Source organism: Carettochelys insculpta, chromosome 16 (genome assembly GCF_033958435.1).
Source record: "Carettochelys insculpta isolate YL-2023 chromosome 16, ASM3395843v1, whole genome shotgun sequence".
NCBI classification, from domain to species: Eukaryota; Metazoa; Chordata; order Testudines; family Carettochelyidae; genus Carettochelys; species Carettochelys insculpta.
Window position 1 is genome coordinate 31074586 of NC_134152.1, and position 12817 is coordinate 31087402.

Below are 12817 nucleotides of genomic sequence, written 5' to 3' on the forward strand. Positions count from 1 at the left end.
CACACCAGTTGCCTTTCAAAACCTGGACTGGACCTTTCTCATCAGTAGCTCATGATACTGCCACCTTTTGAAACAAGAAATTGCGTCTTTCCCTGCACTCCTTACAAAATAGTATTTAATTCAACTCCTTAGGGTTACAATAATATATACTGTAGAAGGGTGTAACATACTCCCCCTACACACACATCTTATCACCAAACATGAACTTCAAAGGGTAGCGTGTGATTTACTGGAAAAAAAACCAAATTAGATCAAAGTGTCAGAAAGAGATTAAACAGATATTTTCCAGCAACTGAAACTCTTCAATGCAAAAAAAGCAAACTCTTTAATAATATGGGCTAATAAAATATAAACACAATTGACAGGCAGGAAATATGATTCTCTACATACATCTAGCAAAACCGGACTTTTCTTTTGGGGGAGCAGAAAAGGAAAGATGCCATGAATGGAGAGGGTATCTGGAGACTACCAAAGAGGAACACTTCCCGGCAGGAACTGTCCAGGACACTCACATATATTAGTCAGGGAATCTCTAATGGGCAAACGTGTAACACAATGGGAGACCTGTAAAGCTAGTTGAAGAAAAATGCCAAAGAGGTAGGTCAGTGGTGTCTGGACTTCAAACTTCATATACCACATACTTGACAATCCCAACTGGGGAAAACAACAGGAACAAGAGAAAGAAGCTTAAGAAACACAAATGGTAGATTGTGCAGTATGGGTATTTGCAGAAGGAAGCAGTGAGACTGGAAGGACAATTGTTAGGAAATGGAGCCTGGACAGAAATAAAGAGGACAAAAAGGAAAGAAAGAAAAAGTCTCAGCTGTACCCAGCCCTCTCTCAGTCCCCCATTTATTCTGGATTTCAACAAGCATCAGCCTCCTAAGCAACCACAACAGACCAGATAAAAGCGTTCAACCCGGCCACAATATATTCCCCTAGGTTGTGAGAGCCCTAAGCCCTCAGCAACAGGGCCCCAATGGCAACTCGAGAAAATAACCACCTTGGTGGGTCCTCCCATGACCCCACGGGTGAGGAAACCCAACCAAGCACCAAGAAACTCCCTTCCACAAGGCTTCCTTCCCAGGCAAGGGGGAACTGAAACCCAGCCCCGACTGGCCAGGAGCAACAGCGGACTGAACACAGGCTCTGAGCCCCATCTCCTTCCGGGCCGCCGCCGCGGTCCTGACCTTACCCCCTGCCGTCCACTCCACCCCCCGCCACAGGGGTCCTGGCCGCCCCCCCGGGAGACCCTAGCCCTTACTGCCCCCAATCTCAGCGGTCCTGGGGTTCCCCCCCGGAGCCCGCAATCCCCTGCTCCCCTCCGTCCCACCCAAGGGTCCTGACCGCCTCTCCCCGCCTCTAGCCCCGGCCCCCAGAGACTCCGTCCCCCACTGGGGCAACTGGGGGGACTGGCCCCGCTGCCCCGAGAGGGGGCGAGGGAATCCCCGCAGCTCCCGCCCACCTCTGCCGGGCAGAGCCCGCGGGGTGTGGGCGCGCATGGGGGGTGGCGGCCCCGCCCCCTCCGTTCCGCTACCTGTGAGCCGGATTTTGATGCTGGAGCCGTTTCTCCGGGTCCCTGGATTCGACATGGCTCCCCGCGCAGCAGGGCGGGGGGATCAGCCGCCCGCCACAGCCACCTCCATCCGGGCCCCTCCCGCCCCGGCCTGGGCTGCCCCCGTCTGGCCCTGTGCGCCGCCGCCGCCCCACGCAGCGACCCCCGCCACAGCGCCTCAGCCGCCGCCGCTCGCAGCTCAACGCCCAGCCCGACCCGGACGAGGACTGCGCGCTCGCGCCGCCCCGAACCGCAGGCTCGCGCCAGCCCTCGCTCCTGCGCGAGAAGACGGCGTGACGCCAAGCGCGGCGGCCAACGGCTGCCGCCATCGCAGGAAGGTCGCCAGCGGAGGCCGGGCGGTATGAGCGGCGCCCCCAGCGGAGGGCGTGTATATTGCAGCCAGAGGGGAGCAGGTTGAGTCTTCCCAGGGGAGGAAACGAGTCTGGGCAGGACTATGAGGGTGGCCACAGGGAAACTGAGGCCTCCCTTGCGCCCTATCCTTTGGGGCTGAGCCCTGGCACCTACCTGCTGGAGTCCTGGCACCGCTTTTCTTGCAACCTAAGCGGTGTTGTTGCCCCTCCTGGGGCCCCCTGGCCCTGAGCCATTCAGGACTCCCTGTGCCCTCTCCTATGGGGTACAGAGCCAGACACAGCTGAGCCACACCTGATCTCGGGGACTGTGATTTGCCACGAGCAGGAATGAAGTGGCACACCCTGAAAAAGCTCCAGCTGGTGTCAAAAGCAGCAAAATCGCTAGCCACTGTGCACACTATGCATGCCAGTGCTCTGCAGGCTGCGTCGGCTCCCTGTTGAATATAGGATACAGTGTAAAGTCTCCATCTCAACAGGCAAACCCGCCTTTGGGATTGGCTCAAATTACCTGGACAATACCAGTTTCCTTTGCAACCATGATCACCCACAGCAGTTACCTTTCTGTGGAACAATATGGGGATTCTTATACATAGGGAATCAGACCCCAGTCCATTTTGTGCAGTAGACTGTCTCTGATCATGGCCAGCACCATATTCTTCAGAGGAAGGTGCAAGAAATTTTGTGGTGAACTGATTTGGGATAAACTATTCCTCAACAAAATCTAATCTTAATCCATAATTGTTAGGGAAAGGTTTAAATCCTGAAAATATCTTTTTTAGCCGTATTTATCCTAACTTTGGATATTCGTGTGGGCCATTGCAATGCCTAGTCCATCTCCGAACCTTGCTAAATCCTTGACCTCAGCATCATGGTGTGGCAATGAATTCCACAGATGAATGAAACACTGGGAGGGAAAATATCAGAGAGGTAGCTGTGTTAGTCTGTAGCTTTGAGAACAAGAAGAAATCTTGTGGCACCTTATAGACTAACAGATGTTTTGGAGCATAAGCTTTCGTGGGCAAAGACCCGCTTCATCAGATGCATGAGGTGGGGGGTGGGGTTTCAGAGGGGTATTTAAAGAATGGGATCCCAGTAAGAGAGAGGGCCAGAGCTGACATGGTCTATTCAGCAAGGTAGAAATGGCCCAGTATAAACAGTACTTATCAAAAGAGGAAAAAACAAGTCAGATCAGACAGGAGGATGTGAGCCTTTGTCAGAGTCTAATGGGGACGTATTAGCACACAGAGCAGAGAAACTGCCTTTGTGAGCTGCAAGCCGCTCCCAGTCTCTGTTTAATCCATGGTTAATGCAGTCAAATTTGCAAATAAATTGCCACTCAGAGATTTCTCTCTCCATTTGATTTTTAAATTTTTTTTTGTTTCAGCACTGTCACCCTTAAATCTGCCACTGAGTGTCCAGGGAGATTGAAGTGTTCCCTCACAGGCTTCTGTACATTACCGTTCCTCGTGTCTGATTTATGTCCATTTATTCTCTTACGGAGAGACTGTCCAGTTTGGCCAATGTAAATTGCAGTGGGGCATTGCTGGCACATGATGGCATATATTATATTAGTAGATGTGCAGGTAAAGGAGCCCCATACTGGGACCCACTGTTTAAATACCCCTCTGAAACCATCCCCACCCCCGACTCATGCATCTGATGAAGCAGGTCTTTGTCCATGAAAGCTTATGCTCCAAAATATCTGTTAGTCTATACGGTGCCACAAGACTTCTTACCGTGAGGGAAAGTACCTCCTTTTCTCAGCTATGAATTTGCTGCCTTTCACAGTCAGTAAGTGTGTTTTGTACTTACGTTACAAGCCAGGAAGCACCAGGAACTCCACGCCATGAGAGCTAAGAAGGACCATGAGAACCAAATGCAAAGTTCATTACTTAAGGCTAGCACTGCAATTCTCAAAATCTGGGTCAAGCCTCCTAAGTGAGTTGTGACCCTCTTTTAATAGGGTCGCCAGCAGGAGTGGCATGGGAGGCACATGCCCCCAAATGCGATAGGAAGGAAGGGAAAGGGGTTGGCTAGCAGCTGGTAAGACCAGAGTCCATGGGCATCTGGGGGGAATTACAGGGGGGCTTAGCACCTCCAGTAGGAGTCCAGTCCTGCTGCACTCACCAGCAGCGGCAGCAAAAGTGGAGCAATACAGCCCCAACTCACTGTGCTCTACTGGCACATCGCTCGGGGGAGAAGGTGGGACCTTCCCCACACTCACTGCGGGAAAGCAGAGTGATACAGTCGGGAGAGTATATGTGAGCTTGAGTGGTTTTTCTCTACTTCCCCTGCTGTTGCCAGTGAGCATGGGGGAGAGAACCCCCCCCCTCCACTGCCAGTGCCAGCCCTCTGGTGCTGCTAGGCCCCTGGGCTACATTGCTGAGGGAAAGAGGAAGCGGGAGGGCAAAGCAGGGATGGGCAGAAGCAGGGCCCAGGTGGAGGGGGCTTGTCCCAGCCCTTCCCCAGGCTGGGAAGGAGGGCATATGGGCAGTGGCCTTCTATGCCCCCCTCTCCAGTCACCCCAGGTTTGGTGTTAGACTTGCTGGCCAAAGCCAAATCCCAGGCCTCACTGTTCAGGGCCAAAACTCTTGTATCAGATTGTGACAACTCTCATCTCTCCTTTAATACTTTTACAGCATTCCATTTAAGGGTCTCCCAGAGATTTATAAACATTAATTCATCCTCTCAACAACTATCCTGTATTCAGGGTCAACCCAAGGATTTTTGGTGCCCTAAGAGAACTGTGCCCTGCCCCCTCCATTAAATTATTTGAGGCAAGCAGCAGAGAAGCCAGTGCTAAACCCCCGTATGACCAACTGTACCTGGGGAAAGGGGGCAAAAACCTCTGTGAGCTGCCATTTCCCCTCTCCCTCAACCCCCGGCTGGGGGAACTGAAGTGCAGGGAAGTGTTTTCATGGCAGCTTTCTCCCACCACTCACACTGACTGGGTTTTGGGCACCCCTTAAAACCTGGCGCCCACAGCAACCGCTGAGTTTGCTTACATGGTTGGGCCAGCCCTGCCTGTGCTGTAAGTGGGTATCTTCTTGGTAGTTTGAACCAATCCCACAGAGGGCTTTTTTATTTCATGCTGGACAGGGAAAGAGAGAACAATATATCCAAAGTCACATCACAAACTGAAGCAAGGAACAGAACCTAAGAACCCTGACACCCCATTGTGATGGGGTTAATCTCAAACATCTCCTTGGAGTCCTCCCTGGGTGTGCTGATCAGGCCAGTGATGCTCCCTTTCCTGCCCAGTGCTCCCCACCCCCCACCCCCTCATCCTGTTCTGCTAGCCAGAACCTCTAGTTTCCACCAGCGAAAACCACAGAGTTGGAGTTCCCACCCCTTCTAAAAAGCAACACAGACACTGAATCAGTTCAGCTTTGGGAGGACTTCATTCTAAATGCTCAACACTCAAGAAACTAATCCCCTCAAACCCCAATAAATCCACCTTACTCTGTGTCCAAGTTTTGCAAAGAGAAAGCTCATATGTCTGCCCCCTTTATCAACAAAATAGATATGCACAGAAAAGGTTCCCTCCCACAGGTAACAGTTATTTATTTTGGGCTTGTAATGAACAAAGGTGTTTTTATTAAGTACGAAAGGTTGGATTTAAGTGGTTGCAAATGAAAATAGTCAGATCAAAGTAAATTACTAAATTAAAATAAACAAAGCTCTCCAGCTAATCCAAATCCACTAAGGAACTTCTTACTTGTAAACTCTTATTCTAAACATCTCTTTCACAAGCTAAGCAGTCTCCTATCTTGGGCCCAATCTTCCCCCATTTAATCTTAGATATTTCCAGCAGGTATCGGATGGTAAGAGAGGTGTCTGGCAACAACTTATTTTTGTCTCCACCCTTCTTACATCCCTTTTGCCCAAGGCAGAAAATTCTTTTTACTTAATTCAAACTCTCTTTTTCACCTTGTGAGGAAAATTACCAGATCCTAAATGGGTTTTAACATCAAGTGGATTTGCCATATGTCTTTCTAGGACCAACCACAGTTCAGGCTTACAGGAGAAACTAGGCTATTCACAGACTGATTGACGAGCCATCCAGATTTCAGGACATCAGTGATGGCCCTCAGCACATTTAGAATATAAGCAGATCAATGTGTCAGATTTCTAATGTCACACACAAGAATTATACGTGCACAAAAATAGTACATTCACATTCAGCAGATCGTAACATTAAAATTGATGTATTATGAGAGTTACTTTGGGGTCTCTGAGTTATGCATATTCACAAACCAATTTTCATAAAGCATGGAGGGGTGTGACACCCAGTGTCCAGCATAACCACCACCATGACTCTCCCATCTAACCCAAGCTCTGAAATGGTTTATATCTGCTGATACAGAATATCAGCTAGAATAAAAATTGCACAGGTATCATATAACTTTTGCTTACAAAACTAGAATGACCTAACTGTTTATAAAGCGCAATCCTTTCCTCGTTCAGCGGGCTCCACAATGCTATCAGCAAAATAAAACAAATTATGAACATTTGAATAATAAATACAAACATAATCCCTCTCCATCAAAGAGGTGGAGTTAGTCTCCTTCACACTTTGCTTGTCTCCCTCACTTTTAATACATTAATAAATCTATCTGCCAGGCCTATTTTTAATGTTCTTTGGTTGGGCTAAAACTGGCATGTCCTGGTTATTTATTTGCATGTGGTGCTCTCTGTCATGCTAGGCTGAACACGCCCCGGGAAGAGGCTAGCAGAGGTTATACACAGCCAGACTGAAGGAGTAAACACGACTGTGTGGCAAATTGTTTGCCTTTTTTTTTTTCTGCCGGCAAGGAGATGACCTAATTCCCCACTCCTGCTGATTTATTGAACTGGAAGCTGGAACCAGGCCGAGAGATATGCACTTGGATTTTGCTCTGCTTTTGAGTGTATTTAAGTTGAAATCATCATCTGCTGCTGCTGGATGAAAGTGGCATGGCTGGCTCCTTGCAGAGGCTAGAGAGCACAGTTTCTAATGTTCCCTTCTGGGGTTGAAGAAACCAAAGCTGGGACAGATGAAGGAGATGAAGATTTCTGGAGCACAATAGGGTCAAGTAGTGGCTGAGCACAGCTATTTCGAAACTCTTCCCATTTTAAAAAAAAAGAGAGAGAATTTTGAAGCGGCTGCTATTGTGTGTGGGCAAAGATGATCTGTAATTATATGCTACAGCTCTTAACTTTGCCCACCTCTTTCAGAGGGATTTTTAAGTCTATAGTGACAACACTCTTTTGGTTGAGTTTTCACCCCTAAAGCTGCCAGACAACCATAGGATCCTGCCTTTGCATAGTTCTCCTCTGAAAATTACTAACATGAGTTTAGCCTCCGAACCCATAAAGAGTAGGACCTTGGCGCTTCAATGCATAAACTACATCCATTACAGTCACAGTCTTCCCCTTCGCATGCTCAGTGTAACTAAAAGCATCTCATGTCACATTTGCCACCAAGATCTTTAGGACACCCTGAGTCTCCTTGTGAATAAGACCCAAAATGCACATTATGCCTCCAAGACAAGCCCGACAGCAAATAGTGGGCTTCGTAATACCCTGGATGTTATCCCTCAACACCTTCCTCTGGCACTTAGCAACTCCTTTTCTGAGACTTTACCTCCCTTGCCACGGCCAGATGTGTTCTTTGGGGTTTCACACAGAGTTGGGTTATACTCTAGAGACAGAACTGGTGCTTTTCTCAGTGATAGAGAAGTCATGGAGTTCAAACCCTCCCTCCCCACACACACATGCCCAGAGTAAAAGAAACATGAAAATTCGGTCTGTGCCTTAGGCAGGGGGCCTCTCAGGTTGATGATTACAGGATAGCCTTTCTTTGATGATCTGACATGCTGACTTGGAGGCAGCCTCTGGCTCTGCAACCCCAGGAATGGCTGAAGCAGCATTATTACATCTGGATAGGAGAGAGCTGGAAAAACAAGCCCATGATAAGGACAAAGGTGCCATTTGACTTCTGCCACCTGCAGTAATGGCACAGGGAACATGCTGCTGCAATGTAAGTATGACGCATCAGCCCAAGGGGAGTGGGCTGTGAAGGAAATGATTTTTCCCCGACACCACCCTCGAGCCAGCCCCTGATCCATCAAAACAGAAGGCTGTAGCTCGCGCTTCTCCAGCGTAGCATCTTGTGTGGATAGAGGCTGTGCCTCACCTAGCCAGGTCCCAAGCATTTATAGCTTCTTCTACTCCTCCCCAAAACTGAAGCAAGTCAATGCAGTCCACAGAGCATCAGTGAAATATGCTGTCTGAGGAAGATGCTGCTTGGGTACTGGGCAGCTGAGGTTGAGAGCCTCCTGAACCCAGGCTACTCTGAGCGTCTTTTAAAACTCTCCCATCACAGGAGCAATATGCAGCAGTAGGGGTAGTTTAGAGCAGCCCCATTTGACTGGTCATCTAGCACTGGTGCCAGGTTGAGTGGCATGACAGTTCAAGGACCTGAGGGCAGTCTGCTTATGATTAGGTGTGCTTACCACAGCTGCTAGATTAGTAGGGAGGGATTATTAAAAAGTTCAGCACAGCTCCAGCCACGTGGAGTGCCATAAAGTAATCCATTCTTAAGGCCACCAAGTCATAAAGCGGCGTACCAAGGCCCACCTGTGTGCTATGTATCAGTTTACACCAAAGAGGCATCTGTCTCTGGTTCTTTTCACCTGGTGAAATACAATACTTTCCAGCTGCATTATCAGTCTGAGCAGCAACACTGTACCAGAAGGAGGAGGCAGCTGAGCTGAAGAGCCCCTTTTATGTTAACCTGCTGGCCCAGACAACAGATTTAATAGTTTAAATTACATGTTCAAGCAATGCTTTGTCCCAGTTTTGAATGCAAAGTATCAGGTCTAAGAAATACAATAATAATAAAGGATGGCTTTGACATTCAGCAGCTCTGGCATCTTAGCACTAAAGAGAATGCACATGCAGATGCTTGGCCATACTAATACTTAGAACTGGGTAAATAAAGGGAGGAAGTAGACTCAGTTCTGTTTCCAGGCTGAAAAAAACATTAATGGAGGTGGCTTTCTACTGTCCAATACCAGATTTTCCTAATACAGTAAACTCTTTCATATCCAGCAGCCCAGAGACCAGGAGGTGCTGGATATTCAAATATTCTGGATAATGGAGAAGCAGTCAAGTAGTACTTTAAAGACTAGCAAAATAGTTAATTAGGTGATGAGCTTTCGTGGGACAGACACACTTCTTCAGACCATAGCCAGACCAGAACAGACTCAATATTTAAGGCACAGATAAAGCTCACCTAATAAACTATTTTGCTAGTCTTTAAAGTGCTACTTGACCGCTTTTTGCTTTGATAGTGTATAGACTAGCACGGCTTCCTCTCTGTTAAGATTAGATATGAAGAAACAAATGTATGCAGAGTACTTTATTTGCTGTATTTACTTTCATTATCTGTAGTTATGGAAACTTAACTAAAATTTACTTATGGTTAAAATGCCAGTTATTGGAGAGTTCCAGATGATAGAATGCTGGATATGAAAGTTTACTGTACACTGCAACATTGGGTACAAACCCCAGGCCAAGCCTGTTTTCGTTGAAGGGAAACCTAAATGAGCCATGAATCATGAGTTAGGGTAGATTTTTGAGAGAGAAGAGGTAAGATGAGGTGGACACCTTCCATATTTCTTTTTATATAGCCATGCTACACCAGTCACCAACAGAGCAGTCATCACTCCCACAGATTTTCTATTGATATTACGGCTGTGTCTACACTGGAGAATTTTGTTGACAGAAGAGGCCTGCCCACATAACTCAGGGAACATCTGCACACTCAAAGCATTCTGTTGACAGAGTCTCGACAGAACTCTGCATGTGCCTCAAGAGTATTATCCCTCAAAAAATTGAGGCACGACTGTTGACAGAGCAGTGCAGCCTGGCAGTTCTCTGTTAATGGAGCAAGTTGGGTGTAGATGCAATTGGTCGACAGAGGTTCTGTCAAAATTTCTATGTCAACAGTAACTTCTGTCAGACACTTCTAGTGTAGATGTAACTTAAGAGATCAGGATAATACTTACTTTTTATACATTGCTTTTATTTTGTAGTTATCAGGATATCCCTTTCCCATCTTACAATCACAGCCATCTGAACCTCCCACATGCCATTCAGACATTTGTCACGCTGCCACCTTGAAACTGGACAACAAGTAGTGATTGATTCAAAGCTTAATTTTTTCCATCAGCTGAAAAGAGGTAAGATATTCACGTACATCTGTTTTGCAGTCTCAGTTGCATGTGTAACTCTGCCTTCAGCAAATGCATCACCTATGGTCATCTGCCCTCTATCACTTTCCATTTATGCTAAACACTCTTCTGGTTTTGGCGTCTCCTGCCATACTTAAATGTTCCTTGAGTTAGATGTGGGCAGTGCAAGCTCTCCTGCCCCTGCACCCCCTGAAAAAAAGAGTTTTAATTTGGAAGCAGCAGCTACAGCTGTGAAGTTGCAGCATGATGATCAGGGCTGCAGTCCTTCCCCTCAGTATTGCAGTAGCTGGATCCATCTATAGTAAACTCTTGGCACCTGGTCTGATAGCTTCAGTGCACATACACAAAATAACTTAACCAGCAAGGGCTTTGTTTATAACTGCCGTGGGTTATACAATCATAAGGTAGAGGTTAGCATTTCTCAGGCTTAGCAAGCTTGGCACAGCAGCATTCTGCTGAAGGGAGGACACGGGCATCAACAAAAATTGGGTGCTACATCTATGACTGGAAAGGCAGGTTCTTGCAGACTTGCTCCTAGGTCAGCTCTGTGAGAGGGTCTTTAAGCAAGAGCATTTAATCAGGAGAGCGCGTAGGAGGAAGGAGCTGTGATGTATTTTTCATCTGAACACCACAGGCAACCAAATAATTAGACAAAGGAAGCCTCTGCAAAATAGCAAGGTTCAGATGCCCTCTGCTCAGCTCCTCTCTTTTTCCACCACCCCCTCAGGGCCTGGGGCAGAATCTGCTTGATGAGAGATAAACAGGGAGCTGAAGTGTCAAAGCATCAGGTACTTCCTAACTGGAGCCTACATCCATAGCTGGGGCCAATGGTCTGCTTTTCACACCCAAGGGGGCTGTTGTTTTGAAGAGATTAAGGCTAAAGTCCATTAGCATCCTCTGACCAGTGCCACCCTCCAGTGGGAGGCAGAACTTCACTCCACCTGAGGAAAGGCTATGTAGGACTCAGGCTTCCATTGCCTTCAAACAATTGAGGGCATCCCCTGTACCCTTCACTGCAGCTCCTTGTGCTGTGTGAAGCTATTGAGTGGAGTGGGAATGCTGAAACAATTCATCCTCAAAGACAGGGAGTTGTTTGAAACTGATGTCAGAAAGGTGGGGCTAGGTTAGACAGTGTTCTTGGAGTAGTCCGGGTTTAGAGATTGATTAGACATATGCACTGTGGCATTGCTATGATGAGAGAAAGAGGTTCAGAAGTTAGTTGCCATAAACAGGGTGATGTTTAATACAATGGGATAATTATGGAAGAGATGGTCACTGTTCTAGCCCCCAGCAGACATGGAAGCCCTACTCATGCAGCTCCTGCTCTGAGCAGAACCACTATTTAAAGGAATTCAAGAATGGTTCTCACAAGTCAGCCTCACTTTACAGTCAAGGTGCCTATTTTTGCATATAACTGCTCCTCAGACTAGCAAGAAATTGCAAGTTGTGTTTGGCTAAGATAAGCGTCAGTGAGAGGTAATGCCTGTAGGCTGCACATACTGAAATGCCTAACTGTTAAGAGAGCTATGAGAAGCAGCTTTGGTGCACACTTGTACTTTAATCAAACTAATTACCTTTATGGTTTTAGGTGCAAGTTAGACTGACTCATGAAACCAGTTTTAAAAGCTGTGGGCAGTGAAGTGTATTTTCACCTTTGCCTGTACACCCCATGCTCAGCCTGCAGAGTGCAAGCACAATCCAGAAGGGCTTAAGCACATAAGACTCTGGGAGGATCAGGAGGAAGTGTAACCTCCATTAACAAGGCCCAAAATAGGGCCAACTACATTGTTGACTTGTTGCTAACAGCCACAGTTCTTTCAGCATCACGTCTTCTAATGCTGATTCACCCCCCTCACCAGCTCAGACTCTTGCAGCAGCTGGCAGCCCATTCATCTCAATGTTGTGAGCACAGATGCTGAAACACCATCTGCCGCATTGCTCTAGTACAGAGCAGCTGGACAGCCTGGCTGTCCCCACACACGGTTGTGTCTACACAGAGCTGCACACAACTGGAGAGCCACACAAATGAGCACCATTTCCTTTCCATTTCACAAAGCAGCTGCTGCCATTCCAGGCTCCAGGGCAGAACAATCAATGCTCTGACAAGTTGGAATGAAACCCCAGCACGAGCTCTTGTCTACACCTTCTGCACCACTAGAGCCAGCTGGTAACATAGATGTGCTGTACCAGTTTGCCCCTAAGTCAGTGGGGCTGACAGCCACAGCGGGTCATGGGACAAGGGAGCCAGACCCCACCCCACTGTGTCTAGTGATGCTCTGACAGTAAATCAGAGGGGCCCAGCAACCACTGCTGTTGCAGTAGCAATGACCACAGCCAGGAGCTCTGGGTCCCTTTGGATCACTAGGCTCCAGGGTAATTGCCTCTTTGCCCCCCACCCCAAACTATCTGTGGGCCTGCCTGTGGTGGTTAAGTTTGGCCATTAGTGCCAAGCTGGATCTTAACTCACCTGTTTCTACTTTTTCCAGCCTCATTTTGGGCCATCAGCCACAGAACCCAGATTTAGCAAACAGGTGAGTTAATAATGGAGTCCTCTGACTGATTAAGGTCAGCCAGGAAAGAGGGCCCTTCATTCCCTTCTGTTCTGGTTCAGTAGCTTTGTTGGGGGGTGGGGGGGTGTCTGTGAAATAGAA

The 12817-nt window shown here is 47.7% G+C and overlaps 1 protein-coding gene and 1 pseudogene across 2 annotated transcripts in view; both read right to left on the bottom strand.

The window, feature by feature from the left end:
• SMURF1 (SMAD specific E3 ubiquitin protein ligase 1) overlaps positions 1-1697 on the bottom strand; it is a 67497-nt gene extending 65800 nt beyond the window's left edge. For both annotated transcript variants that reach the window (XM_075010502.1, XM_075010501.1), the window contains exon 1: positions 1538-1697. In XM_075010502.1, coding sequence (XP_074866603.1) covers positions 1538-1592 — 55 coding nt within the window. In that variant the 5' untranslated portion in view covers positions 1593-1697. The remainder of the gene's footprint in view (positions 1-1537) is intronic.
• A 5566-nt stretch (positions 1698-7263) lies between these two features.
• On the bottom strand, positions 7264-7652 carry LOC142021864 (histone H4-like; annotated as a pseudogene).
• Between the last annotated feature and the right edge of the window lie 5165 nt (positions 7653-12817).